At 49.1% G+C, this 27,446-nt stretch overlaps 3 protein-coding genes across 3 annotated transcripts in view; all 3 read right to left on the bottom strand.

Moving 5' to 3' along the window:
- Positions 1-3,776, bottom strand: part of nwd1 (NACHT and WD repeat domain containing 1) — a 12,972-nt gene extending 9,196 nt beyond the window's left edge. The window contains exons 1-5 of the mRNA XM_061078058.1: positions 3,644-3,776; positions 3,176-3,261; positions 2,985-3,101; positions 1,235-1,604; positions 1-1,107 (exon numbers count right to left, since the gene is read on the bottom strand). The exon at positions 1-1,107 is cut by the window's left edge and continues 220 nt beyond it. Coding sequence (XP_060934041.1) covers positions 1-1,107; positions 1,235-1,604; positions 2,985-3,101; positions 3,176-3,261; positions 3,644-3,776 — 1,813 coding nt within the window. The remainder of the gene's footprint in view (positions 1,108-1,234; positions 1,605-2,984; positions 3,102-3,175; positions 3,262-3,643) is intronic.
- Positions 3,777-5,952: 2,176 nt separating this feature from the next.
- Positions 5,953-20,496, bottom strand: thop1 (thimet oligopeptidase 1). Its single transcript, XM_061077600.1, has 14 exons — positions 20,411-20,496; positions 14,343-14,549; positions 12,940-13,088; positions 12,241-12,348; positions 11,967-12,069; positions 11,735-11,892; positions 10,911-11,046; positions 10,054-10,196; positions 7,886-8,109; positions 7,544-7,745; positions 7,239-7,425; positions 6,830-6,958; positions 6,339-6,475; positions 5,953-6,232 (listed from the first exon to the last, which is right to left on the bottom strand). The coding sequence occupies exons 1-14, from the start codon at positions 20,421-20,423 to the stop codon at positions 6,071-6,073; spliced, it is 2,058 nt and encodes a 685-aa protein (XP_060933583.1). The 5' UTR covers positions 20,424-20,496; the 3' UTR covers positions 5,953-6,070.
- Positions 20,497-23,940: 3,444 nt separating this feature from the next.
- On the bottom strand, positions 23,941-27,117 carry reep6 (receptor accessory protein 6). Its single transcript, XM_061078056.1, has 5 exons — positions 26,985-27,117; positions 24,888-24,981; positions 24,626-24,764; positions 24,304-24,472; positions 23,941-24,221 (listed from the first exon to the last, which is right to left on the bottom strand). The coding sequence occupies exons 1-5, from the start codon at positions 27,115-27,117 to the stop codon at positions 23,941-23,943; spliced, it is 816 nt and encodes a 271-aa protein (XP_060934039.1).
- Positions 27,118-27,446: the final 329 nt, after the last annotated feature.

Raw genomic sequence — 27,446 nt, 5'->3', positions numbered from 1 at the left:
GCTCCCGGGTCAGAGTCCTCTGGCGAGCTCGCAGGTTCGACTCCAGCATCTGTTTCCCCTCGCCACGAGACAAACGCTCCACCTCCACGAAGCTCCCCAGAGACTCCGCCCTCAGCCGCATCCTGGCAAACGCCTCGCTGCTGGTATCCATGGAAACCAGCAGGTGGACGTTGGGCGGGAGGCGGGCGGGCAGCCAGCAGAGTGTGTGCGCCTGATGCTGGTCGGACAGCTGGTCCACGCCGTCCAGGACCAGGACCAGGCTCCTCCCCTGCTGGGACACCTGGGCCAGGAGGTTCCTGAAGAACCGGAGCAGCTCCAGGTGCGTGCCGGCGATCAGCGGCGAGGGCGGAGCCAGGCCGCACGCCACACACACCTGGAGGCAGACGCTGCGGAGGACGTGGTCGATGTGTGGTCTCTGAGGATGGCGAGCTGACAGCAGCCGGACCACCAGCACGGACCCGGCCTTCAGGACCCTCTGCATCTCCTGCGCCAGTTTGCAGAGCAGAGCCGTCTTCCCCATGCCAGCCCCCCCGTGGACCACCAGGGGGCCGCGGACCACCAGGGGGTCGTGGAGGACACTGGTGGACTCCCGCATGGAGAGGCGGAGCTTAGCCAGAAGTCCCTCCCTGCCGATGACACCCCTGCTCAGCTCCTCACTCCTGGAGACATGTTGTCCGACCTCCTCCAGCATCCGGTCCGACGTGTCCTCCTCCTCCTCGATGCGTCCCCACACCCTCCTGCGCCCCCCCTCGGCGGGGGGGTCCACCGCCGCTGTGATGCGAGACTTCATCTGTGACACAAACTGCTCGCACACGGCGTCCAGGTAGTGGGCGTGCTCCCGGCGCCTGGGCTCCACGCTGCCCTTGCTCAGCTCCACACAGTGCAGGTTGAGGATGTCCTTACAGGAGACGTAGAGGCGGGACTTGAGGTCGGCGAGGAGTCCCTGAGCGTCGGCGTCCAGCAGCCCGTCGGCGTTCAGGTCCATGAACTTGGCGAGACGCTTGGGGCCGTCCCTCGCCCGCTGCCGGGGGGTCTCTCTCACAAAGAGCAGAGCCGACGGCGTCCGGCTGGCGTCCCACAGACCCTGATGGAACTCCCGCTCTGTGACTGTGGAGCAGAAGGAGAAGACACTCAGACAAGACAACAGGGACGCTCTGAGGGACACGCCTCTGAGGGACACGCCTCTGAGGGACACGCCTCTGAGGGACACGCCTCTGAGGGACACGCCTCTGACCTGATGTGAAGAACTCTTGTTTCTGCTCGGCTGTGATGTCACCGGCAGCCTCGGCGGCGGCGGCGGCGGATCGCAGGAGCTGCAACAGCTGGTTCTCTGTGAAACGCCACGACAGGACGCTGCTGTCGTGCTGAGGCCGGCTCTCAGGTCGGAGGTCGCCGTAGTGGGGGAAGTGCGCCGCGATTGGCCGGAGGACGTAGGTGGGCGGGACAGCATTGCTGTCCTTTAGAAACCACTGACTCAGCTGTTTGACGCCTTCAGGGTTTTTGGAAAGTTTGGACAAAAGAACCTCGAAGAGTTTCTCCGGGACGTGGCGAGGAAGAGAGCGGTGGCCGTACCGGTTCCCCAGCAGCGCCTTGGGAGCCGGGAGAGAAAGAGAGAGAGACAAAGAGAGAGAGACAAAGAGAGAGAGAAAGAGAGAGAGAAAGAGAGAGAGACAAAGAGAGGAGACAAAGAGAGAGAGACAAAGAGAGAGAGACATAGAGAGAGAGACATAGAGAGAGAGACATAGAGAGAGAGACATAGAGAGAGAGACATAGAGAGAGAGACAAAGAGAGAGAGACAAAGAGAGAGAGACATAGAGAGAGAGACATAGAGAGAGAGACAAAGAGAGAGAGACATAGAGAGAGAGACAAAGAGAGAGAGACATAGAGAGAGAGACAAAGAGAGAGAGACATAAAGAGAGAGACAAAGAGAGGAGACAAAGAGAGAGAGACAAAGAGAGAGAGACATAGAGAGAGAGACAAAGAGAGAGAGACATAGAGAGAGAGACAAAGAGAGAGAGACAAAGAGAGAGAGACATAGAGAGAGAGACATAGAGAGAGAGACAAAGAGAGAGAGACATAGAGAGAGAGACAAAGAGAGAGAGACATAGAGAGAGAGACATAGAGAGAGAGACATAGAGAGAGAGACATAGAGAGAGAGACCAAGAGAGAGAGACAAAGAGAGAGAGACATAGAGAGAGAGACATAGAGAGAGAGACAAAGAGAGAGAGACAAAGAGAGAGAGACATAGAGAGAGAGACATAGAGAGAGAGACATAGAGAGAGAGACAAAGAGAGAGAGACATAGAGAGAGAGACATAGAGAGAGAGACATAGAGAGAGAGACAAAGAGAGAGAGACAAAGAGAGAGAGACATAGAGAGAGAGACATAGAGAGAGAGACATAGAGAGAGAGACAAAGAGAGAGAGACAAAGAGAGAGAGACATAGAGAGAGAGACATAGAGAGAGAGACAAAGAGAGAGAGACAAAGAGAGAGAGACATAGAGAGAGAGACATAGAGAGAGAGACATAGAGAGAGAGACAAAGAGAGAGAGACATAGAGAGAGAGACATAGAGAGAGAGACAAAGAGAGAGAGACATAGAGAGAGAGACAAAGAGAGAGAGACAAAGAGAGAGACTGATCATTACAGAGGAAATCATTCTACACAAGTTTTAACTTCAAGTCAAACTGAGACGTGTTATAAACATGTAACATTTGCTACTGTGGGAATTTAAGTGTTTTTAACCTTCACACTGATTTTATTTTATTTTGTTCTCTGGCGAAGAAACTTTTTCAGATTTCACAGGTTGAAGTTTTCTATTTTTTCATCATAGCAGAAATAAAACTCATAATTTATAAATCTGTTATAAATTAGATAAATACATGAGATCTAATCATAGAGGTTTTTAATAAACGTGACATTCAAAATGTTGCGATGATAAAAAGGTTAAAATAATAAAGTCTTTATCGTCACTTGAAAAGACTCACGATGAAGTGTGGCCCGGCTGAGATCCTCTGGCAGCTCTGGATCTCCTGCAGGAAGACCTCACAGGAGTCGTGGTCTCCAGAGGACACGTTCCGGATCCCCCAGCGCAGATCCACCACCTGACAACAAGCACAGGCTGTTACAAGCTGATCACCTCCTCCCTCCCTGGCTGTGACGGTGCAGAGGAACCCACCTCCAGCACCAGGCCCAGGCCGCGGCAGAACGCCAGGACTTCTGGGTAAGCTCTCTCCAGCAGCGCCTTCCTCTCGCTGCTCATATCTGAGCAGAGAACAAGAGGAATCATACGTCAACAACGTTAGCAAAACGTTCACATTACAAACTCAAAGTTACGTTTCCTCATCATTCTCCACATGAATCCATTATAACTTTTATCTACTTGTTATTTTTCTATTTTTCATTTTCCACAATAAAAAGTTAGATAAACCAGATACAGTTTTTATAAAGAAATGATAAAAAGAGTTAGTGAATCTTTTATTGATGCATTATAGATCAGTTATTAGTCATTAATAAGATATTATAATGATAAACAACATGGGAACACAAACCTTCCTGGTTCATAACTGATTTATTAAATGAATAAAGTCATGATTCACAGCTGGTTAAGGCTTGATGAGTCTCATCAGAACAAGAGGAGTCTGACCTGTGAGCGTGGAGCTGACGAACACTCGGATCATGTTGGACCTGCTCTTCGTCCTCTGTCCTGTGTCCCTCTGTCCTGTGTCCCTCTGTCCTCTCAGGACGTCCTGCAGGTGGACGTCTGGATGCTCGGCCATCGTCTTCCTTCCTACTCCACTGTCTTCGTCTTCTTCTTCTTCTTCTTCTTCTTCTTCTTCTTCTTCTTCTTCTTCTTCTTCTTCTTCTTCGTCTTCTTCTTCTTCTTCTTCTTCGTCTGCTTCTTCTTCTTCTTCTGTGGGATTCCCTCGCCCTCAGCTGCTTGTCTGTCTCCAGTGAGACTCGTCTCCAGGACGACCAGGTCCCTCCTGCACCTGCTCGTCTCACAGGGCCGCTGCTACACGTTCAGGGGCCATGGGCTTAACTGCTTTGTGATGCCCCCCACAAAAAACATTTGTGTTAATATGTATTTGTGTAAATATTTTGTTAGAAAAACGCAAAAGAATAGTCACACAGATATATCCAAAGAAATGTCACAAAACTTAGCAAAGAGATCAACTATAGAACACGCAAAACAGCTACACACAAATATTATTAAAAATATTTAAATTATCAATGTTACTGCTGTTGTTAAAATTAAGATATTTAAAGAAATAGGCCGACAAATAATTCAAACTGACCTGACACACACAATCAGTTGTTACTGTTATTAAAAATAAATAAATAACTGATATACACAAAACAGAAGAAAAGTTTCAAAACTTCTCGCACTCTGCAGAAGGCAGTGGAGTGGGGGGGGCCGAGGGGTCGGCCCAACACACTCACTCACTCACACTCACTCACTCACACACACACACACCTGCTCATGTGTTTACTGAGCAGGGCCATGGGGGGGGGGGCTGGGCCCCGGGGATAAAGAACAAAACAAAGATTCAGTCGAACCTGTTGCACCTGAAGCTTTCAAACCTCAGGACAGAAAACATGAAACTGTTCACTGACAGAAATCAAATCAAAACACGGGACATCTGTTGGACTCGTGTCCGTCCTGGAGACGGGTCCTCACACGTGTCTCCTGGAGACGGGTCCTCACATGTGTCTCCTGGAGACGGGTCCTCACGTGTGTCTCCACCTGCCACAGGTCTCAGTAGTTTGACTCTTGTTGAGGACAGAGGACGTCTCACCTTGTTGAAGACTATGAGACAAACTGGGATCTGTGATTATGGGCTCTACTAATACATGTGATTGAATTTGATTGAAAATAAATGACGGATCCAGACTTGACTTAATGTGATGAAGTAATGAAAAGAAATCCGTGATTAAAACAAAGTCATGTTAAGAGAATAAAGTTCTGAATTGTCTGACATTAATACGCAGTCCTTAGGACAGTTGATCATATTTAGATAAATAAATCATCGCCTGAGGATGAGATGAGAAATATTAGTTTGGAGTAAATCTGTTAATACACCTGCTTTGTTTTGCTCTTCATGTAACAAAGATTTCCATCTGTTATCCCTGGACTCATCCTAAAATGGAAAAAGTATATCCTATAGAAAAGTATATAAAAGTACTTTCCACACAGTATTTAAACTGTTTCTATAAAACATGTTGAGATCAGTGACTTTAATGTTTCAGTCTCAGGAGGTTTGACTGAGACAGATTATTTCTCTGTGAGTCTTTAAGTGTTTTTCTGCTCACGTCTCCTGACGACTCGTTTGTTCTCTTTCACCTTCAGGCTGTTTTTCTACGGCTGAGTTGTTGATGTGTTTTCCTCTGAGAGGTTACATCATGAGGTGCAGCAGGAAAACAGCTTGAACCTGCAGCTCCCGAGTGGGAGGAGTCAGAGCTGCAGCTCCTAGGTGGGAGGAGTCAGAGCTGTGAGGAGTCAGAGCTGCAGCTCCTAGGTGGGAGGAGTCAGAGCTGCAGCTCCTAGGTGGGAGGAGTCAGAGCTGTGAGGAGTCAGAGCTGCAGCTCCTAGGTGGGAGGAGTCAGAGCTGCAGCTCCTTAGTGGGAGGAGACACCCGAGTCAAGTGACAGTTCCTTATATAGAACAATAATTCAGACTCTCACCAGAGGGGGAGCTGTTGAGTAAGTATCATCCCTCTCTCTCTCCTCTGAACATCTCTGCTGCTGTTGTTTACAATGTGATGTCATTTCCTGATGATACTTCTATGACGTCATGTGATGAGGCGGCATTGCACAGAATCTAGATGTTTTTGTTGACCTTGACCTTTGACCCGACTACTGGAGCGTTCAGGCCCCAGGTCATGTGACCTCTACTGTCCTATCACAGAGTACATGTGTGCTTCCATGTGACGTCAGGTATGAAGACACAGAAAATCACTTCAAATCATTTTATTCAACTCGTTTTTTCCATCTTTGAACACATTTTACTTTTTTTTCTAGAAAACCTCAGTCCGTTGTTCTCAGTGGGGGCGGAGCCAGCTGCTGTGACTGGTCAGCATGGACACGGCGTGCCGGCGTTCTGCTCTAGCGTTAGTCCTTTGCTCAGCAGGAACGCTTCTTGTTTAGGTTCTCGCCCGAGGAACTTCCTCAGCATCTCGGAGGCGTCCTCGGAGCCGCCGGGCCGCAGGATGAACTTCCTGTAGTCCATCCCCACCTGGAGGACCAATCAGGGGAAGGGTCAGTGACATGCATCATGAGAGGTCAACCAATCAGGCTGCAGACACAGTGATCCAGGCGATTCATTAAACCTGCTCTCTGACCTTTGGGTTCATGATTCCTTCCTGTCTGAAGCGAGCGTGGAACATGTCCATGGAGAACACCTCGCTCCACAGGTAACCGTAGTACTGAGCGTCGTAGCCGCCCGCCAAGTGTCCGAAGGTCGCCGGCATGTTGGTTCCTGTAGGACACAGAGGGAAGGTCAGAGGGAAGGTCAGAGGGAAGGTCAGAGGGAAGGTCAGAGGGGAGGTCAGAGGGAAGGTCAGAGGGGAGGAGCAGGCTGCAGGCATCGTCATGGAAACGGGTCCAAGTTCAGAGCACCTCCTACTGTTCAAACTGAACACTGCAGCTCAGAACAAGTGATATTTCAGTTTCATTTTATTTCTTATTTATATATATATATATAATGGCTTTCCCTCATTTCAAACTGAACAGTGGTGTAGTTCCTCACTGAGCCACCAGGGGAAGTCCTTTTCTGTCTGGACTGCTCAGAGAGGACCTGAACATTCGAGCCCGTGAAACAGAAGCTAGTGACCTGGAGACGCAGGAATCCCCAGCAGCTCCTGGCAGAGGCGTGCGTACTCCTCCGCGGCGTCCAGGCCCATCCGGGTGTGAAGACACTGATCCACTTTGGCCAAGACGATCTGCCGCAGGTTGAACAGACCTGAAGAGACACAGGGACGAGAGACACGTGAGACTCTGGACGCACTCACAGCAGGTGACACAATGACGACAACAGGAGAACACAACACACAGGAGGACAGTGTAGCAGGTGGGATCTGTAAGTGACTTCATCAAGGAGTTTATATTCGTCACATGAGCAGGACAGACTTAATAAATCTGTGGATTGTTTCTAAGCTCGTATACATATTGAAAATGTCTGTATTGATCTCATCGTTAGGTTTCTCTCTACCAGGTGGATCAAAGGGATTTTTTTCTGTTACCGGTGTTGGCGAGCCGGGACTTGATGAGCTTCTCCAGCAGCTCCTCTGGGATCCCACTGCTGGTCTTGTAGTGTTTGCTCATCCTCTGCAGAGGCTCCTTCTCCCAAACCCAGTTCTCCAACATCTGGGACGGAGCCTCCACAAAGTCTCGCTCCACATGAGTCCCGCTGAAGATGGCGTAGTCCGCCTGCACAGACACACACACACACACACACACACACACACACACACAAACACACTTAAGAAACATTCTGTAGCTCCAGGTTTAACCTTCTCCTCACAGCTCCGCCTCCTCACTGACTGACCTCAGCGCACAGCTGGTGCATGACGTGTCCGAACTCGTGGAAGTAGGTCTCCACCTCGTCGTGCTGCAGCAGGGCCGGAGCATCGGAGGTCGGCTTGCTGAAGTTAGCCACCATGGCCGCCACCGACATCTGGCGCCTGGCGTCGGGCAGCAGGCAGCCGGGCTGGAGGCCGAAGCAGGCGGCGTGGCCGTACTTCCCCTCCCTGCACAGGAGGACACACACCATGGATTCACATCGATTCTCAGAAGCAGAATCTTTCACATGTCGGCTCTTTTCTGCCCCAGTGGGATTTGAACTGGTGGTTACTGGGTGGGTGAGGGTGTGTGTGTTTATGAAGATGACCTGGGGAAGAGGTCCAGGTAGAACTGTCCCACCGTCCGTCCACTGCCTCGGTCCTTCACGCTGTACAGAGTGACGTCAGGATGCCAGACGGCGGCGCCGTCCACCAGCTCGAAGGACAGACCCAGCAGCTCCTGGTAGATGTCCAGCAGACCTCGAGTCACCACCTCCATGGGAAAGTACTCCTTCAGCAGGTTCTGATCCACAGCGTACTGCTGCTCCTCCACCTGCACGAGGGAGAGAGAGAGAAATCCATTAGAGAGAAGAGCAGGAGGAGGAAAAAGAGGAGGAGCAGACCGACACTGTGGAGGAAGAACTGTCCTCTGATGCAGTGTGTCCTGCTAGCGTGTCCCAGGCGTGTAGCTCTCACCTGGGACATGAGGTAGCATGTCCCAGGCGTGTAGCTATCACCTGGGTCATGAAGTAGCATGTCCCAGGCGTGTAGCTCTCACCTGGGTCATGAGGTAGCATGTCCCAGGCGTGTAGCTCTCACCTGGGACATGAGGTAGCGTGTGTCCCAGGCGTGTAGCTCTCACCTGGGTCATGAAGTAGCGTGTGTCCCAGGCGTGTAGCTCTCACCTGGGACATGAGGTAGCATGTCCCAGGCGTGTAGCTCTCACCTGGGTCATGAAGTAGCGTGTGTCCCAGGCGTGTAGCTCTCACCTGGGTCATGAGGTAGCGTGTCCCAGGCGTGTAGCTCTCACCTGGGTCATGAGGTAGCATGTCCCAGGCGTGTAGCTCTCACCTGGGTCATGAAGTAGCGTGTGTCCCAGGCGTGTAGCTCTCACCTGGGTCATGAAGTAGCATGTCCCAGGCGTGTAGCTCTCACCTGGGTCATGAAGTAGCGTGTGTCCCAGGCGTGTAGCTCTCACCTGGGTCATGAGGTAGCATGTCCCAGGCGTGTAGCTCTCACCTGGGTCATGAAGTAGCATGTCCCAGGCGTGTAGCTCTCACCTGGGTCATGAGGTAGCGTGTCCCAGGCGTGTAGCTCTCACCTGGGTCATGAGGTAGCGTGTCCCAGGCGTGTAGCTCTCACCTGGGTCATGAAGTAGCGTGTGTCCCAGGCGTGTAGCTCTCACCTGGGTCATGAGGTAGCATGTCCCAGGCGTGTAGCTCTCACCTGGGTCATGAGGTAGCATGTCCCAGGCGTGTAGCTCTCACCTGGGTCATGAAGTAGCATGTCCCAGGCGTGTAGCTATCACCTGGGTCATGAAGTAGCGTGTGTCCCAGGCGTGTAGCTCTCACCTGGGTCATGAGGTAGCATGTCCCAGGCGTGTAGCTATCACCTGGGTCATGAAGTAGCATGTCCCAGGCGTGTAGCTCTCACCTGGGTCATGAGGTAGCATGTCCCAGGCGTGTAGCTCTCACCTGGGTCATGAAGTAGCGTGTGTCCCAGGCGTGTAGCTCTCACCTGGGTCATGAAGTAGCATGTCCCAGGCGTGTAGCTCTCACCTGGGTCATGAAGTAGCGTGTGTCCCAGGCGTGTAGCTCTCACCTGGGTCATGAGGTAGCATGTCCCAGGCGTGTAGCTATCACCTGGGTCATGAAGTAGCGTGTGTCCCAGGCGTGTAGCTCTCACCTGGGTCATGAGGTAGCATGTCCCAGGCGTGTAGCTATCACCTGGGTCATGAAGTAGCGTGTGTCCCAGGCGTGTAGCTCTCACCTGGGTCATGAAGTAGCGTGTGTCCCAGGCGTGTAGCTCTCACCTGGGTCATGAGGTAGCGTGTGTCCCAGGCGTGTAGCTCTCACCTGGGTCATGAGGTAGCATGTCCCAGGCGTGTAGCTCTCACCTGGGTCATGAAGTAGCGTGTGTCCCAGGCGTGTAGCTCTCACCTGGGTCATGAGGTAGCGTGTCCCAGGCGTGTAGCTCTCACCTGGGTCATGAGGTAGCGTGTGTCCCAGGCGTGTAGCTCTCACCTGGGTCATGAAGTAGCATGTCCCAGGCGTGTAGCTCTCACCTGGGTCATGAAGTAGCATGTCCCAGGCGTGTAGCTCTCACCTGGGTCATGAAGTAGCGTGTGTCCCAGGCGTGTAGCTCTCACCTGGGTCATGAAGTAGCGTGTGTCCCAGGCGTGTAGCTCTCACCTGGGTCATGAAGTAGCGTGTGTCCCAGGCGTGTAGCTCTCACCTGGGTCATGAAGTAGCGTGTGTCCCAGGCGTGTAGCTCTCACCTGGGTCATGAAGTAGCGTGTGTCCCAGGCGTGTAGCTCTCCGTCAAAAGGCAGGCTCCGTTTCTGACACTCCTTCTCCTTCAGTTTGAGGATGACCTCCCGCTCTTCAACGCCCAGAGGCTTCAGTTTAACGGCCAGTTCCTCTGAAAGACGACAGAGAGAAAGAAGTCAGTCAATGTGAAGCAGTGATTCCATAGGGACATCCACCAGGGGGCAGACAGGAGCCAGAGCCTTGCTGAACAAACACAGAATCTCTTCCTCTTTAAACAACGTAAACAGAAACCAGGAGACGCTCAAGGACGTGAAGATATTGATAAGAGATCGTTCTCTTGCTGCTGCTGTTGTGATTTAAACTGCTGCTGACTGATAGCGCCTCCTGCTGGTCTGAAGATGAATGTATAAAACCCAGTGTTTATTTAAAACTGAACTTTGGTATAATTTAGTGCAGAAGATAAAATTAAGTTGGTCCGTTGACCACAACCATAAGGGTCAGGATCTGGCTCCGCTGTGTAAACCTTCACACCCACCTCCTCTGTGATTGGTCAGCTGTGGATCACATGTCTCTCTCAGTACTTTTACACAATCACTGAGGTCGACTGTGAACACCTGATCTGTGACGTGATTGGACAGCGTGTCTTACAGAAGAAACAAAGTGCTGACTCAGCTTCACTGACCTGCCTGATGCCATCACATGATTAAAGAAATAAAAGCAGCTCTCACAACAGAGCTGTGTCATGTGACCAATGTCCATGACGAAATAAAGGAGCGAGCACAGTGAAGTGATGGTCGTTCTTCTACCGTCACATGACTTACGACGCCTCTCACAACATGTGACCTCAGCAGCTCCTCCCACTCACCCAGGAAGCCGGCCACCTTCTTTCCAGACTTGGCCATGTTCATCTCCAGGACGAAGTCGGCGTGTGTGCTGAAGCCGAGCAGAGAACACTTCTGAGCCCGAAGCTCCACCAGCTCCTTCAGGATCGCAGAGTTCTCCTGAGAAGACACAGACCAGGAAGTCAAGAACCAGAACCAGAACTTCTGTTGAGGTCCAGTTTATGGATCCATGATCCTACAGGTGAACAGATTGTTATTCTGTCCCCTGAAGGCCACCGTAGGTTCTACTCAGCCAGATATAGATTTATAATTATATTTTAACTGTTTATTAATCAGTCAAACTAGTTATTGTCTGTTTAACATCTGTAATATGAATTTGATTCAAACTGATCACTTTTTTTTGTCCGGTCGTTCTCTCTGATGTTTGTTCAAGTTTCTGATCAGTTTGGTTTGAATCAGTTATTTGATGATATAAAAACAGGCTGAGACGTGATGATTGACACTGACTCCTGATTGGTCGAGAGAGTGTATGGGCGGGACCTTGATACCTAGGTTCCGCCCACCGGTCACTACTGAACTGACCGACTCCAAAAGACGTCATGACCACGAGACGGCAGCGTTTGTATCTGAGATGTTTTGTCTTCATGTTGTAAAGTGGGAGGAAGTGCAGATGTGTCGTCCATCTATATTTACAGTCTGTGGTCCTGCTACTATTTGTATATAATTATTAATAATGGATGTATTTCAACATTTATTGATCTATATGTGTTGGTTTTATTTGAGTCCATCCAGACTGATTTAGTTGAAGCATCTAAACCCCAGAGTGAGACGTCCTGTCGACTCTCACCTCTTTGCAGCGGGAGTTGAAGGCCTCCTCCAGCTTCCTGCGGCTCTCTGGGATGAAGCACTTCTTCATGGTGGGGAAGTAATGAGGATACTTCAGAGTGACCTTCAGCTTGTCTCCATCGCTCTCCAGCGAGCTGAGGAAGTCCTCGGGCAGGCCGCCTGAAACCAACACATCCTGTTTACTGAGGAGGAGCAGGAGTGAGGGACTGAAAGCTCCGGAGAGCAGCACTCACCCAGCTCGTCTCTGCTGAAGGACAGACTGGTGGTGTCCTCGTTCAGGTTCTTGTTGAAATCTATACACAGGTTGCTCAGCTTCTTCTTGATGGTTTTGATCTCCTGCAGCAGAGGAAGAGGAGGATGAAGAGGAGGAGCGGAACATGTTTTGACTCAAAGGTCAGACCCAGAGATCAGGTTTCCAGGTCTGATGATGACACATTAGCGGCCACTTTATGTCACTTTATTTCCAGAGGTTCAGTGTTAGAGGACTGGTCTCAGATGTGAACTCACGTCCTGCGTCTCCTTGGGCAGGTGGAGGCCGTTCCTCCGCCCCAGTTTGATCAGTCGCTCCATGTAACGCTTGGACTCGGGGGTGATGCTCCCAGCATCCAGCTTCTTCTGCTCACACACACAAAGAGAGACGACACTCAGCTGGGACTTGTTGTGTTGTGCATGGCCTCTGTCAAAAGACTTTGAGAGAGTTTAATAATGTTTGGGTTTTTAGAAGTATTAAATAGATGAGTTATTTGTTTTTCCATGGATCATTGATTTGTATGTAAATAATCCATCAGGACTCTGGCACCTGTTTTGCTAAATCTAGAGTTAATCTATTACATCCACTTTACAGTGAGTTCAAGTCCTATCTGTTACAATCCCTCCTCCTGCCTGTTGGTGGCACTGTTTCAGGTTCTCTTCTGAAGTGAATTAAACATCTGCTGGTTCTGTCTCTTTCGTCCTCACAGACCTGGTTCATGTTTGTACCTGTGGTTCTGTCTCTTCTACTCATTCTAACTCTCAGAGGCGGAGGACTATCTTCTGAAGAGGTGAAGACCCGTCTCTTTTATTTTGGAAACATCATTTCCTGTCTGTGCAGGTTACCTGGTGACACGTGCGATCTGAACCGACGCCGCCTGACGGACCTGAAGTCCCTCATCTACTCTACCAACACATCTGCCTGCTGATTGGCCGGCCGTGCGTCCGTCAGCTCACCTCCAGGGCGACGATCCTCAGGTACACGTCCTCCCTCATGCTCATCTCCACGTCGAACTCCGACAGACGCTTGTCGGCCTCGGTGCTCGCCGCTCGGACCTCCTTACAGGACGCCACGTGCTGCGGGAAATCCAACATGTTCCTCTGGACTGAGAGGCAGGGGCGGGGTCACATGTGGAGGGGGCGGGGTCAGTTAGAACAGAAACGTCACTGATGGAATTCTTCATTTAAGAATAAGGAGCTACATCTGAAAACATGATTATGAATATTTAATAATTCTGGATTAATCTACTGATTTACTTTGTATAAACATCGATGCATTTTTACTAAAAACATTATTTTAATTGATGATTGATTTTCATCGACAGTGTAGAGGTTATCTTCAAAATGGAAAAGATGTTAAGATTAACATCTTTTTTTACATCGTTTATTCAGAAAAATTTAAGTTTACATGTCGACAAACAAAAGCTCTTTTCCACGAGGAAGTTCCAGGAGCAGTTTGGAACCAGTTCCTCATCCTCGTCCATTTACTTTATCGTAAATTTAATCTACAAGTGAATTTCAATATGAGCTGACGCTAATGAATTAATGATGAAATATCTGATCTGCTAATTTGGATTTGTATGAACTTTGCGTCTTGTTGCAGCGGTGGCGCCGAGGGAAACGTGTGTTCAGGTGTTTGTGTGAACACACTCGGAGCTCATTGTAGAGAAAGCAGCTGGTTCAGCTGCTTTCTCTCCAAAGCGCTGACGAGTCTCTACCTCCACACAGAGAGGATTCTGCTGACTCGGCTGAGCTGCAGCGCTCACAATGGACGACCTGCCCGGGTCCCGTGACCTCTTCACCTCAGGCTCGTCCCACAGAACGGAACGAGCTGCAGGAAAACACCTGGTGCATCGATTAAAACGAGTCTGTGACTTAGTTTCAGCGCCGTTAGAAGCTCCGCCTCCGTGTCCACGGCTTGATTCAGTTTTACTGCCGGTCAGGACACGTCTCTTACAAGTGACTGAAGGAAAAGTCCAACACAGGTGTTAGTCCCCGGTCACTCGGCAGGAGAGAGAGTCACAGTAACTCTCAATCCACTCGACCAGAATAACAAATATCAAATTATCTTATACTTTGTTTTCTGGTTCTCATTTATGAAGCGTTTTTCTTCCTCCAATGTGATGAGAAGTTTTCATTATATTATTATTTTGGCACAAATAGACATATGATAATCTTTTGGTTGTATCTCTGATCAAACCCACGTATTGATGTGATAACTCAGGAACAAACAGTGAACTGCTTCTCTTAAAACAAACTCTATAATAATAAAAGTCTTTTGAATCTGTCATGTGAAAACATTCAGATTTAAAGACTCTGAACACGAGACAACTTGTGGACAGATCTCCGTGGACACGTACCGGTGTACTCCACCTCCACGTCGGCGAGGGCCTTCAGCGTGTTCTGGAAGGTCACGCCATCGAGGTCCAGCCCCCCCACACGGTCGTACACCAGCTTGGTGCTGGAGACCAGCTCGTCTGAGAGCTGCTGGATCTGCTCCGGGTTCAGGTCCCATCGCAGCCGGTTCTCAGAGCAGACCTGCACCGGGCTGTCAAGCACCACCTCACCTGAGGACAGACAGGACAGAGGATGTAGAGTCATATGAGCAGAGACGAGAGGATGAAGAGCAGAGACGAGAGGATGAAGAGCAGAGACGAGAGGATGAAGAGCAGAGACGAGAGGATGAAGAGCAGAGTGTCAGAGGATGAAGAGCAGAGACGAGAGGATGAAGAGCAGAGTGTCAGAGGATGAAGAGCAGAGTACGAGAGGATGAAGAGCAGAGACGAGAGGATGAAGAGCAGAGACGAGAGGATGAAGAGCAGAGTGTCAGAGGATGAAGAGCAGAGACGAGAAGATGAAGAGCAGAGACAAGAGGATGAAGAGCAGAGACGAGAGGATGAAGAGCAGAGTGTCAGAGGATGAAGAGCAGAGTGTGAGAGGATAAAGAGCAGAGACGAGAGGATGAAGAGCAGAGACAAGAGGATGAAGAGGAGAGACGAGAGGATGAAGAGCAGAGACGAGAGGATGAAGAGCAGAGACGAGAGGATGAAGAGGAGAGACGAGAGGATGAAGAGCAGAGACGAGAGGATGAAGAGCAGAGATGAGAGGATGAAGAGCAGAGTGTCAGAGGATGAAGAGCAGAGCCGAGAGGATGAAGAGCAGAGACGAGAGGATGAAGAGCAGAGACGAGAGGATGAAGAGCAGAGACGAGAGGATGAAGAGCAGAGTGTCAGAGGATGAAGAGCAGAGACGAGAGGATGAAGAGCAGAGACGAGAGGATGAAGAGCAGAGACGAGAGGAGGAAGAGCAGAGACGAGAGGAGGAAGAGCAGAGACGAGAGGAAGAAGAGCAGAGACGAGAGGATGAAGAGCAGAGACGAGAGGATGAAGAGCAGAGTGTGAGAGGATGAAGAGCAGAGACGAGAGGAAGAAGAGCAGAGACGAGAGGATGAAGAGCAGAGACGAGAGGATGAAGAGCAGAGACGAGAGGATGAAGAGCAGAGACGAGAGGATGAAGAGCAGAGACGAGAGGATGAAGAGCAGAGTGTCAGAGGATGAAGAGCAGAGTGTCAGGATGAAGAGCAGAGACGAGAGGATGAAGAGCAGAGTGTGAGAGGATGAAGAGCAGAGTGTCAGAGGATGAAGAGCAGAGTGTGAGAGGATGAAGAGCAGAGACGAGAGGATGAAGAGCAGAGACGAGAGGATGAAGAGCAGAGTGTGAGAGGATGAAGAGCAGAGACGAGAGGATGAAGAGCAGAGTGTGAGAGGATGAAGAGCAGAGTGTGAGAGGATGAAGAGCAGAGACGAGAGGATGAAGAGCAGAGACGAGAGGATGAAGAGCAGAGTGTCAGAGGATGAAGAGCAGAGACGAGAGGATGAAGAGCAGAGACGAGAGGATGAAGAGCAGAGACGAGAGGATGAAGAGCAGAGTGTCAGAGGATGAAGAGCAGAGACAAGAGGATGAAGAGCAGAGACGAGAGGATGAAGAGCAGAGACGAGAGGATGAAGAGCAGAGACGAGAGGATGAAGAGCAGAGACGAGAGGATGAAGAGCAGAGACGAGAGGATGAAGAGCAGAGTGTCAGAGGATGAAGAGCAGAGTGTCAGAGGATGAAGAGCAGAGTGTCAGAGGATGAAGAGCAGAGACGAGAGGATGAAGAGCAGAGACGAGAGGATGAAGAGCAGAGACGAGAGGATGAAGAGCAGAGACGAGAGGATGAAGAGCAGAGACGAGAGGATGAAGAGCAGAGTGTGAGAGGATGAAGAGCAGAGTTTGAGAGGATGAAGAGCAGAGTGTGAGAGGATGAAGAGCAGAGTGTGAGAGGATGAAGAGCAGAGACGAGAGGATGAAGAGCAGAGTGTGAGAGGATGAAGAGCAGAGTGTGAGAGGATGAAGAGCAGAGAAGAGAGGATGAAGAGCAGAGTGTCAGAGGATGAAGAGCAGAGACAAGAGGATGAAGAGCAGAGACGAGAGGATGAAGAGCAGAGACGAGAGGATGAAGAGCAGAGACGAGAGGATGAAGAGCAGAGACGAGAGGATGAAGAGCAGAGACGAGAGGATGAAGAGCAGAGTGTCAGAGGATGAAGAGCAGAGTGTCAGAGGATGAAGAGCAGAGTGTCAGAGGATGAAGAGCAGAGACGAGAGGATGAAGAGCAGAGACGAGAGGATGAAGAGCAGAGACGAGAGGATGAAGAGCAGAGACGAGAGGATGAAGAGCAGAGACGAGAGGATGAAGAGCAGAGTGTGAGAGGATGAAGAGCAGAGTTTGAGAGGATGAAGAGCAGAGTGTGAGAGGATGAAGAGCAGAGTGTGAGAGGATGAAGAGCAGAGACGAGAGGATGAAGAGCAGAGTGTGAGAGGATGAAGAGCAGAGTGTGAGAGGATGAAGAGCAGAGACGAGAGGATGAAGAGCAGAGACGAGAGGATGAAGAGCAGAGACGAGAGGATGAAGAGCAGAGACGAGAGGATGAAGAGCAGAGTGTCAGAGGATGAAGAGCAGAGACGAGAGGATGAAGAGCAGAGTGTCAGAGGATGAAGAGCAGAGTACGAGAGGATGAAGAGCAGAGACGAGAGGATGAAGAGCAGAGACGAGAGGATGAAGAGCAGAGTGTCAGAGGATGAAGAGCAGAGACGAGAAGATGAAGAGCAGAGACAAGAGGATGAAGAGCAGAGACGAGAGGATGAAGAGCAGAGTGTCAGAGGATGAAGAGCAGAGTGTGAGAGGATAAAGAGCAGAGACGAGAGGATGAAGAGCAGAGACAAGAGGATGAAGAGGAGAGACGAGAGGATGAAGAGCAGAGACGAGAGGATGAAGAGCAGAGTGTCAGAGGATGAAGAGCAGAGACGAGAGGATGAAGAGCAGAGACGAGAGGATGAAGAGCAGAGACGAGAGGAGGAAGAGCAGAGACGAGAGGAGGAAGAGCAGAGACGAGAGGAAGAAGAGCAGAGACGAGAGGATGAAGAGCAGAGACGAGAGGATGAAGAGCAGAGTGTGAGAGGATGAAGAGCAGAGACGAGAGGAAGAAGAGCAGAGACGAGAGGATGAAGAGCAGAGACGAGAGGATGAAGAGCAGAGACGAGAGGATGAAGAGCAGAGACGAGAGGATGAAGAGCAGAGACGAGAGGATGAAGAGCAGAGTGTCAGAGGATGAAGAGCAGAGTGTCAGGATGAAGAGCAGAGACGAGAGGATGAAGAGCAGAGTGTGAGAGGATGAAGAGCAGAGTGTCAGAGGATGAAGAGCAGAGTGTGAGAGGATGAAGAGCAGAGACGAGAGGATGAAGAGCAGAGACGAGAGGATGAAGAGCAGAGTGTGAGAGGATGAAGAGCAGAGACGAGAGGATGAAGAGCAGAGTGTGAGAGGATGAAGAGCAGAGTGTGAGAGGATGAAGAGCAGAGACGAGAGGATGAAGAGCAGAGACGAGAGGATGAAGAGCAGAGTGTCAGAGGATGAAGAGCAGAGACGAGAGGATGAAGAGCAGAGACGAGAGGATGAAGAGCAGAGACGAGAGGATGAAGAGCAGAGTGTCAGAGGATGAAGAGCAGAGACAAGAGGATGAAGAGCAGAGACGAGAGGATGAAGAGCAGAGACGAGAGGATGAAGAGCAGAGACGAGAGGATGAAGAGCAGAGACGAGAGGATGAAGAGCAGAGACGAGAGGATGAAGAGCAGAGTGTCAGAGGATGAAGAGCAGAGTGTCAGAGGATGAAGAGCAGAGTGTCAGAGGATGAAGAGCAGAGACGAGAGGATGAAGAGCAGAGACGAGAGGATGAAGAGCAGAGACGAGAGGATGAAGAGCAGAGACGAGAGGATGAAGAGCAGAGACGAGAGGATGAAGAGCAGAGTGTGAGAGGATGAAGAGCAGAGTTTGAGAGGATGAAGAGCAGAGTGTGAGAGGATGAAGAGCAGAGTGTGAGAGGATGAAGAGCAGAGACGAGAGGATGAAGAGCAGAGTGTGAGAGGATGAAGAGCAGAGTGTGAGAGGATGAAGAGCAGAGAAGAGAGGATGAAGAGCAGAGTGTCAGAGGATGAAGAGCAGAGTGTGAGAGGATGAAGAGCAGAGTGTGAGAGGATGAAGAGAGACGAGAGGATGAAGAGGAGAGACGAGAGGATGAAGAGCAGAGACGAGAGGATGAAGAGCAGAGACGAGAGGATGAAGAGCAGAAACGAGAGGATGAAGAGCAGAGACGAGAGGATGAAGAGCAGAGACGAGAGGATGAAGAGCAGAGACGAGAGGATGAAGAGCAGAGACGAGAGGATGAAGAGCAGAGACGAGAGGATGAAGAGCAGAGACGAGAGGAGGAAGAGCAGAGACGAGAGGAGGAAGAGCAGAGACGAGAGGAGGAAGAGCAGAGTGTCAGAGGATGAAGAGCAGAGTGTCAGAGGATGAAGAGCAGAGACGAGAGGATGAAGAGCAGAGACGAGGAGGAAGAGCAGACGAGAGGATGAAGAGCAGAGACGAGGAGGAAGAGCAGAGAAGAGAGGATGAAGAGCAGAGACGAGAGGATGAAGAGCAGAGACGAGGAGGAAGAGCAGAGAAGAGAGGATGAAGAGCAGAGACGAGAGGATGAAGAGCAGAGACGAGGAGGAAGAGCAGAGAAGAGAGGATGAAGAGCGTCGTTCCTAAAACCTCATTTTAATGGATCATACTGGTCTGTCTGCAAGCTTACTTCAAATTTCTATCTAGGACAGAGGAGGACAGGTGAGGACAGGGGAGGACAGACAGGACAGGGGAGGACAGGTGAGGACAGGTGAGGACAGACAGGACAGGGGAGGACAGGGGAGGACAGGTGAGGACAGGGGAGGACAGGTGAGGACAGACAGGACAGGTGAGGACAGGTGAGGACAGAGGAGGACAGGTGAGGACAGACAGGACAGGTGAGGAGAGAGGAGGACAGGTGAGGACAGACAGGACAGACAGGACAGGTGAGGACAGGGGAGGACAGGTGAGGACAGACAGGACAGACAGGACAGGTGAGGACAGACAGGACCTGATCGGCAGTGAGATATGAACGTATGTTCATAAAACATCTAAAACAACACAGCAGTAGGAGGCTTTCAACCGTCTCCAGGTGTAAGATAAATATATTTATTAAAACATGTTGAAGAGTGAAGCTGAACTGAGATCAGTTAAAAAGTCTCTGAATTCATTAATAACCAGATTTTATCTGCAAGATTCAGCAGGAAACTTTGAAACGTGAAGAATCCTGAAGAGTTTGGTGGATTAGTTACAGCAGCTGGTCAGGAAGCAGAGGATCATGGGTAATGTCCAGTGAGACTCTTTGATTAATCATGAGAACACTTCTTCACTCAGAGAGCAGCAGTGCATCCTGTGAGGCTGCAGGGGGCGCTGTTCATCACTAACAGTTACACAGCGCTGCTTTGAGAACACGCGTCTGGTTCTTAATGTGAGGTATAAAGATTAATACACATATTTGAGTATCCTGTATTATGAACGTGTTCAGAGAAGCTGGACAACGAGCTAACGAGCTAACGAGCTAACGAGCTGGAGTTTGATCCGGAACACGAAGGATTCATTAACAGATTCAAACCGTTTCCAACCGTTTGTGTTGATATCTGACAGATTGTGTTGCATGTTGTGTATCATGTGCTGATAATCCAGAGGAATCCCAAGTGGGGGGAGGAACTGCAGCTACACGGTTAGCTCAGTGACTTAGCATAACGAGCTAACATGCTAACCCCAGAGCCCCACGGAGCCTGAACCCCAGAGGAGGCTCGATCCCCGGGTCGGTCCCTGAACGCACCGGGGACCGACCGTCACCTGCTCCAGGGGCTAGCGGCGAGCTAGCGTTAGCGGCTAGCCCCGTGTGGACCCGCCGGTCCCCGCAGAGACAGACGGAGACAGAGAGACAGATGGGGACAGACGGGGACAGACGGAAGGACACCCCCCCCCCCCCCCGGTGTCACTCACCTGTCGGTCCCATCGTGGATCGCTTCCTGCGGGTCGGTCACAGATCGAGTTCTGACGCTCACGCTTCAGACCGCTAACCAAAGGGAAACACCACTTCCGGTCGCACACTTCAAAATAAAGCTCGCCCTCAGGATGCTGTCCAACCAAAAAACTGATTCAGACAAATTAAATTACACATCTCATCATGGTTGATATCGGCGCATATGCATTTCTATCTCAATATGTACATATCTATTTATATATAGAAATGTGTACAGTGTATATTACTAACGTTCTTTCATGTTGGAGACTTGAAGATTTGAGGGGACAGAGTTTTAGAAATAAGATTCTGAGGCTGTGAATAATCCATCCAGTCATAACTTCCTATGAATCAAGGCTTAAACCCTACCTTTATCCTGAACACTAGTTTTATTATTGTGATGGGGTCATGATTCAATTTCAAACATTTAGTTACGTTTTTCTTTTATCAATTATTGTATGACTTTTATTTATTAGTACTTATACTTGTACCTGTTCATGTCCGAGATATTTTAACTTCATATTCGGATGAAATGGAGACGTGTCATCATCTTTATTTACAGTTTATTATATGTGATCCTGAGTCAATACTTTTTTTCTATTTTATTCTGAAAGCAAGTTTTGCGTATTTCTGTTAAATTCTGTTTTTTTATTGCTCCCTTAACGTCCATGTTGGATTGGCCAGTTAAGAAATGAAGGCCGACGATTGGTTAGAATATCCGGATCATCCAATGAGAGGCCGGGCAGTGTTTTATAATAAGAATGGACCTGATGCTGCGTCACAAACACAGTAGAGGGCAGTAATGAGCCCTGACGATGGTTTTCACCCGCCAATAAACCAACAAGGATAAAGAAGAAGAAGAAGGTACGTCAACATGTTCCATGTTTCGATTAACGATGAGACAGAAGCCACGCCCTCCAAAAACGTGTTAAGATCATATTTTTTTATTAGATAATTAAGAAACAAGTAAGAAACAATCAAATAAAACAGCAAAACTATTTCCTCAGATAAAACTGATTTGATCTGGACGGAGATGAACATGTCAAACATCATATGTCACTATGGACATGCTAATATCATCGTAGCATGCTAACGTCAACATAGTGGAACGTTGACGTTAGCATGTTGTTCTCATGAAGCAGCGATGAGTCACTTCCTCGGGTTTTAACGTGATGAAGGATTTTTATTACGTATACATCAGTCGATCATTATCTCATGTTAGTGGTTTGACCAAATAATAAATAAATAGAAATAATAACCTCACTCACGCTCCCACACACACCAACACACACAGCAACGCACACACACACACGGTGAGGTTCACATTTGCAGGTGTTTTGAGTCTGATACATAAACACAGTGACTTGGTATAAAAATAGTTTTTCTTCATCAGGATGTTGATTCTTCTTCACTCAGTTTCCTCCTCTTCCTCTGCTGCTACATGAAGAACTGAAAACAAACAGAAGCTGAAGTCTGAAAATGTTGATACCTGATCAGCTTAATTAATTAAATATACGTCAAATATACAGTTTTAAATAATAATTCTAGAAAAGTCATATGAACACAGAACCAGAGATTTAAAACGTCAAGAGAAAAACCAGACAAGAGAAATCCAAAGTTTTCTACTTGTCACACGTGTGATCATCTTACCGTCAGTCAACACAGACTTCATCCTGACGACAGACACACACACACACACACAGACACACACAGACACACACAAAGGAAAAGAAAAATCAAAAAAAAGACTCTGTGTCAGAAACATATGATTCAGTGAGTCTAACACGCTAACACCACAGTCACAGTGAGTCCAACACGCTAACACCACAGTCACAGTGAGTCCAACACGCAAACACCACAGTCACAGTGAGTCCAACACGCTAACACCACAGTCACAGTGAGTCCAACACGCTAACACCACAGTCACAGTGAGTCCAACACGCTAACACCACAGTCACAATGAGTCCAACACGCTAACACCACAGTCACGGTGAGTCCAACACGCAAACACCACAGTCCCAGTGAGTCCAACACGCTAACACCACAGTCACAGTGAGTCCAACACGCTAACACCACAGTCACACTGAGTCCAACACGCTAACACCACAGTCACAGTGAGTCCAACACGCTAACACCACAGTCACAGTGAGTCCAACACGCTAACACCACAGTCCCAGTGATTCCAACACGCTAACACCACAGTCACAATGAGTCCAACACGCTAACACCACAGTCACAGTGAGTCCAACACGCTAACACCACAGTCCCAGTGAGTCCAACACGCTAACACCACAGTCACAGTGAGTCTAACACGCTAACACCACAGTCCCAGTGATTCCAACACGCTAACACCACAGTCACGGTGAGTCCAACACGCTAACACCACAGTCACAGTGAGTCCAACACGCTAACACCACAGTCCCAGTGAGTCCAACACGCTAACACCACAGTCACGGTGAGTCCAACACGCTAACACCACAGTCACAATGAGTCCAACACGCTAACACCACAGTCACAGTGAGTCCAACACGCTAACACCACAGTCACGGTGAGTCCAACACGCTAACACCACAGTCACAGTGAGTCCAACACGCTAACACCACAGTCACGGTGAGTCCAACACGCTAACACCACAGTCACAGTGAGTCCAACACGCTAACACCACAGTCACAGTGAGTCCAACACGCTAACACCACAGTCACAGTGAGTCCAACACGCTAACACCACAGTCACAGTGAGTCCAACACGCTAACACCACAGTCACAGTGAGTCCAACACGCTAACACCACAGTCACAGTGAGTCCAACACGCTAACACCACAGTCACAGTGAGTCCAACACGCTAACACCACACCAGCGGACTTACCGGGCTGTTAACCCAGGAAAGGCTGGAACATGTGAGAGGACACAGGAGTTAATATCGTCCTCACGTCTGTTCTTACTGTAAAACTGTCTTTAGACACATGAGGAATCAAACATGTGACTTTTCACTGGGGATTTAATAAAAGTTTAAAGTTCACCTCTGATGAGTCATACTTCAGCTAAAACATTATAATTTGTCCACCAGGTGTCGCTAGACAAGATGTTACAGAGGCATTAAACTATCAAGGATTCCTCCTGTGGAGAGCAGGAACCTGATGATAAGAAACGTGATAATAGATCATCTCACTGATGGTTCTGCTTACGAGACAAGCAATATGTCCACTAGAGGGCAGCACAGAATAGAGTTTAAATTACAAATATGGCTCAGGTGGAGGACGTTGTGTCAGTTAAGTAAATAAGTGGCAGCGGTCCAATGTCCCAACACAAAGTATTTCCTAAAAGTCCCATCACTGTTGACACTTTGTCTTCGTGTCCTGTGGTCGTCTCACTTGAACGATTGGCTACACTGCCCCCTAAAGGTTTCTGGTGGTTTTGCTCCGATTCATCGGTTTTGTCCGTATCAGAAAGTAAGACGTGAACGAAGTGTACGAACATGAGGCTCCGTTCGTTTCTGTTTCTAACATTTACCATCAGTGACCCTTAACTCTTTCCTCGTCACTGACTTTGTGACCTTTGCCCTCAGATGTGGTCACATGACCCTCTGTTGTCGTATAAAGTTTGATCTCTTCAAGAGGGAAAGTGGACCAGGAGGAGGAGCAGATACGTACGGGTCGTTCTTCACTCGGCTGGGACGTCGCTCTTCTAGCTGCTGATGTTTCCGTCGATGAGCTCGGTAAACTGATGGCTTCAGCCTGAGTGACGGGCGGCAGCGGAGTCACCAGAGCTCTGTTCTTCACCAGAGAGGACAGGACTGTCGGGGGGGACGGAGACAAGAGACGGATTATTCACTCTGACATGGATCTGAGCCGCTGTGAAGCCCGGCTGGTCAGTACCTTCTCTGGTGAGGTGCTCAGCAGCGTTCATGGCCTTCCCGCTGAGGTCGCTCACCATGTTGTCCACCGTGGCCTCGTGGCGGAGGAAGACGGGACGCACCACCCGGTCGTAGATGACCTGGGAGCCGTTCCACGCCATCGGGGCCATGCACCACAACAGGAAGAGACACTGGGGAGGGACACACCAGGTTTACTGGACTCACAGGAACAGGACTTTACTTTCACTTCACTTTGAAACAGTTTGAGATCTTCTGTGTCTGATTTTACTTCCTGTCTGTGACTCTTTCCTCTCATTGGTCCGTCAGTCCACGTGACTCCTCACCTTAAATGCGTAGTAGAATGGAAACCAGTAGAGGAAAATATCGGAGAAGAACTCGCCCAGGCTGAAGACGCCGTACACCACCCAGTACGTCAGCCATTTGGTGTCGTCTTCTTTGCTCGGACTTTCGATGGCTTTGATTCTGCAGATACAAAAGGAAACAAGCGGAGGTTTAACACAACTACACAACTCACATTTTACGTCACATAAGTGTAGTAACGACAGAGTCTTGACGTCTGAAAAGGACGGAAACACAACAACTCACGAAAAATAAGCTGGATAGACGAAACCGATCAGGTTGCAGACGAGTGAGGCTCCATATCCGTACATCAGGTAGAGTCCAGTCAGCGAGACGGCACCTGGAGGAGACACAGGAGACGTCAGGTCCACTGTGGACACAACCCTTCACATTCACTGACAACACAACAGAGGAGTCATCAGGTAACAATAGAGACAGGAAGTCCATCAGTATGTGTGTCCACCTCAGAGTTACTGTGTTCACAACATCTGGAGATGACATCACGTTTTAAATCAAGGTTTCAGGCCCAAATGTTCTCAAACGTTTCTCATCAGGATCTGAAAAGTGTTTCTGATCCGACCGGTCTGGTTATTGAACGTTCAGGTGATCGATCACAGGGTGTGAACACTGGATGTTACACAGCAGAATTATTATAAAATTGAATTACTGAAAGAACACAATGTGAACAGAGTCTCTGGAAAGAGAGAAGACGACTTTCTGTAAAATCTGTAACAGATAATCAGATCGTTTTCTATTATTATGATTATTAGTATTAATGTTAAAACAGAGGACAAAGGTTTAATTTCATCTCTGTCCAGCAACACTTGCTCCGACTCACACAGGAACAGGAAGTGGTGTAAAAAGCTTCCTACCTCTGATCAGCTTATGTTGCTGCTCCCACATGGAGGCGCTCTGCTCGACTCCACCGGTAATCTGCTCTAACTTTAGCTCACACACAGACACACACACACCGGGGGGGAACAGTGTGCACCAGGCACAACCCTGACATCATGTCCTCTCACAGTGTGTGTGTGTGTGTGTGTGTGTGTTACTGATGCACTGCATGAATAGACTGCTGTTCCCTGCTCAGAAACACAACTGCTTTTCAGTCTCATGTTAATACGATGATCAGATCGTCTTCATCTTTAACTCTTTTCTCTTTCCACAGTAACTCTTATCAGTCTCCAGCTGAGGTCACAACATGAGATCAATCCCTCAGACACTGTGACTGATCACAAAGAGGTTTCAGAAAGGAGGAGATACCTTCTCAGTCTCAATCTTTGACGTTAGACAGATTATCAATGTGAAGATAAATAAAATCAGGTTTGACATCTTTCTTAAAGACTGTTGAACAAACAGCTGTTTATCTCCACATCATCGGTTCCAGACCAACTCGATGGTTCCTGAGATGTTTGAGTCCAGTGTTTCCTCTGGTTCCATCAGAGTTTGGTCTCCACCACTTCATGAGGAGCATCAGGCTCTTCAGCTGCTAGATGTTCCTCCGTGTTCACCAGCTGCTGAAACTGTTTGAGACATGAACTCTGTAAATGATCATCAGGACATGTTGTGTAGTTGGTGTTTGTGTAGCAGCAGCAGGTTGTCGGGTCCAACTCGTTCAACAGGAACATGTGTGGGAACATCCAGGCAAGGGGCGGAGCCTGTAGAGCAGCAGTTGTTTCCAAGTGGACGTCTTCGTCTTCTCCGTGTCCGGCTCCTCTTCTTCATCCTGAGATCTTTGTGTTCTTCAGTTTCACGTCACGTGTTAGAAACCTCGTCCACACGTCCACTCGCTCTCTGGGAAGCTTCCACACATGGTCCTGCTGGTTCCTCACATGGACTCTGACATGTTACACACATGTTACCAGGAGGCTTCAGATCCAGAACATGTCCAGAGACTCTGACTCAGACATTTGTTCTCACGCAGAGAACCTACAGAACATGTGAGGAACCTGTCAGAGCTTCTGTCTTCTGACTGTTTGTTAGTGGACAGGAGCCCTTTGCTAATGTTTACTGATTCTTCTAGATGTTGTGTGAGTGACAGATTTGAGGAAACCTTCTGAAAATCTAAAGCTAGAAGCTACAAGAAGCAGAAAGAGCTCCTCAGAGCAGAAGAGGAGAGAACATACAGTCATTCGATCCATTCTCTGTGTTTGAGAAGGAGCTGCAGCACAGATACTGACCCAGACAGGTTCCAGAACATGAGCCACGGCCTCGTGTTAACGGAGGATTAAGTGAATCCTCTTCAGTTTTCCATCCACGTGCAACAGGCAGCTACAGACAAACAGAACCTACAGAACCAACATGTTCCTCATGGAGCAGAACAACAGGAGAACCACCACGTACCTGCTGCAAGGAGCTTCTTCTTTATCCCAGTCTTCTCCTCCAAGTTCCCCAGAAAGTCTGTCAACGTGTTCTTCTCATTCAAGAACTTCTCTGCTCGCTGTGCGATAGAAGAGAACATATTCATCAGGCCCATGGTCCTCAATCAGGTCCTCAAACAGCGGAGGGTTCATAGGAGAGCAGCCAGATACAGCACAGTCAGTAATCCTCTGATTTAATACAGGAAGAGAGGGAGGAGGAGAGGAGGAGAGGTGGAGAGGTGGAGGGGATAATCACAGAGAGGGAGGAGAGAGGATGATAGGGAGGAGATAATAGGAGAGAGGGAGGAGAAAGGATGAAAGGGAGGAGATAATAGGAGAGAGAGGAGAGAGGATGAAAGGGAGGAGATAAGAGGAGAGAGGGAGGAGAAAGGATGAAAGGGAGGAGATAATAGGAGAGAGGGAGGAGAAAGGATGAAAGGGAGGA

This window comes from Limanda limanda, chromosome 9, assembly GCF_963576545.1.
Source record: "Limanda limanda chromosome 9, fLimLim1.1, whole genome shotgun sequence".
Classification (NCBI taxonomy): domain Eukaryota; kingdom Metazoa; phylum Chordata; class Actinopteri; order Pleuronectiformes; family Pleuronectidae; genus Limanda; species Limanda limanda.
The sequence above is the reverse complement of the archived record's forward strand: the minus strand, read 5'-3'. Positions and strand labels throughout refer to the sequence as shown.

Bases quoted from the DNA above. Each gene is read 5' to 3' on its own strand.
- thop1 (XM_061077600.1), bottom strand. The intron at 12,070-12,240 runs GTGAGTTCACAT...CCTCTGCTGCAG, and splicing joins TGCCCAAGGAGACGCAGGAC to GAGATCAAAACCATCAAGAA. The intron at 6,233-6,338 runs GTCAGAGAGCAG...TTGGTCCTCCAG, and splicing joins AAGGAATCATGAACCCAAAG to GTGGGGATGGACTACAGGAA.
- reep6 (XM_061078056.1), bottom strand. From the start codon at position 27,117: ATGGGCCTGATGAATATGTTCTCTTCTATCGCACAGCGAGCAGAGAAG. The intron at 24,982-26,984 runs GTACGTGGTGGT...TGTCTCCTCCAG, and splicing joins GAAGAAGCTCCTTGCAGCAG to GTGCCGTCTCGCTGACTGGA. The intron at 24,765-24,887 runs GTGAGTTGTTGT...TTGTATCTGCAG, and splicing joins GTCTATCCAGCTTATTTTTC to AATCAAAGCCATCGAAAGTC.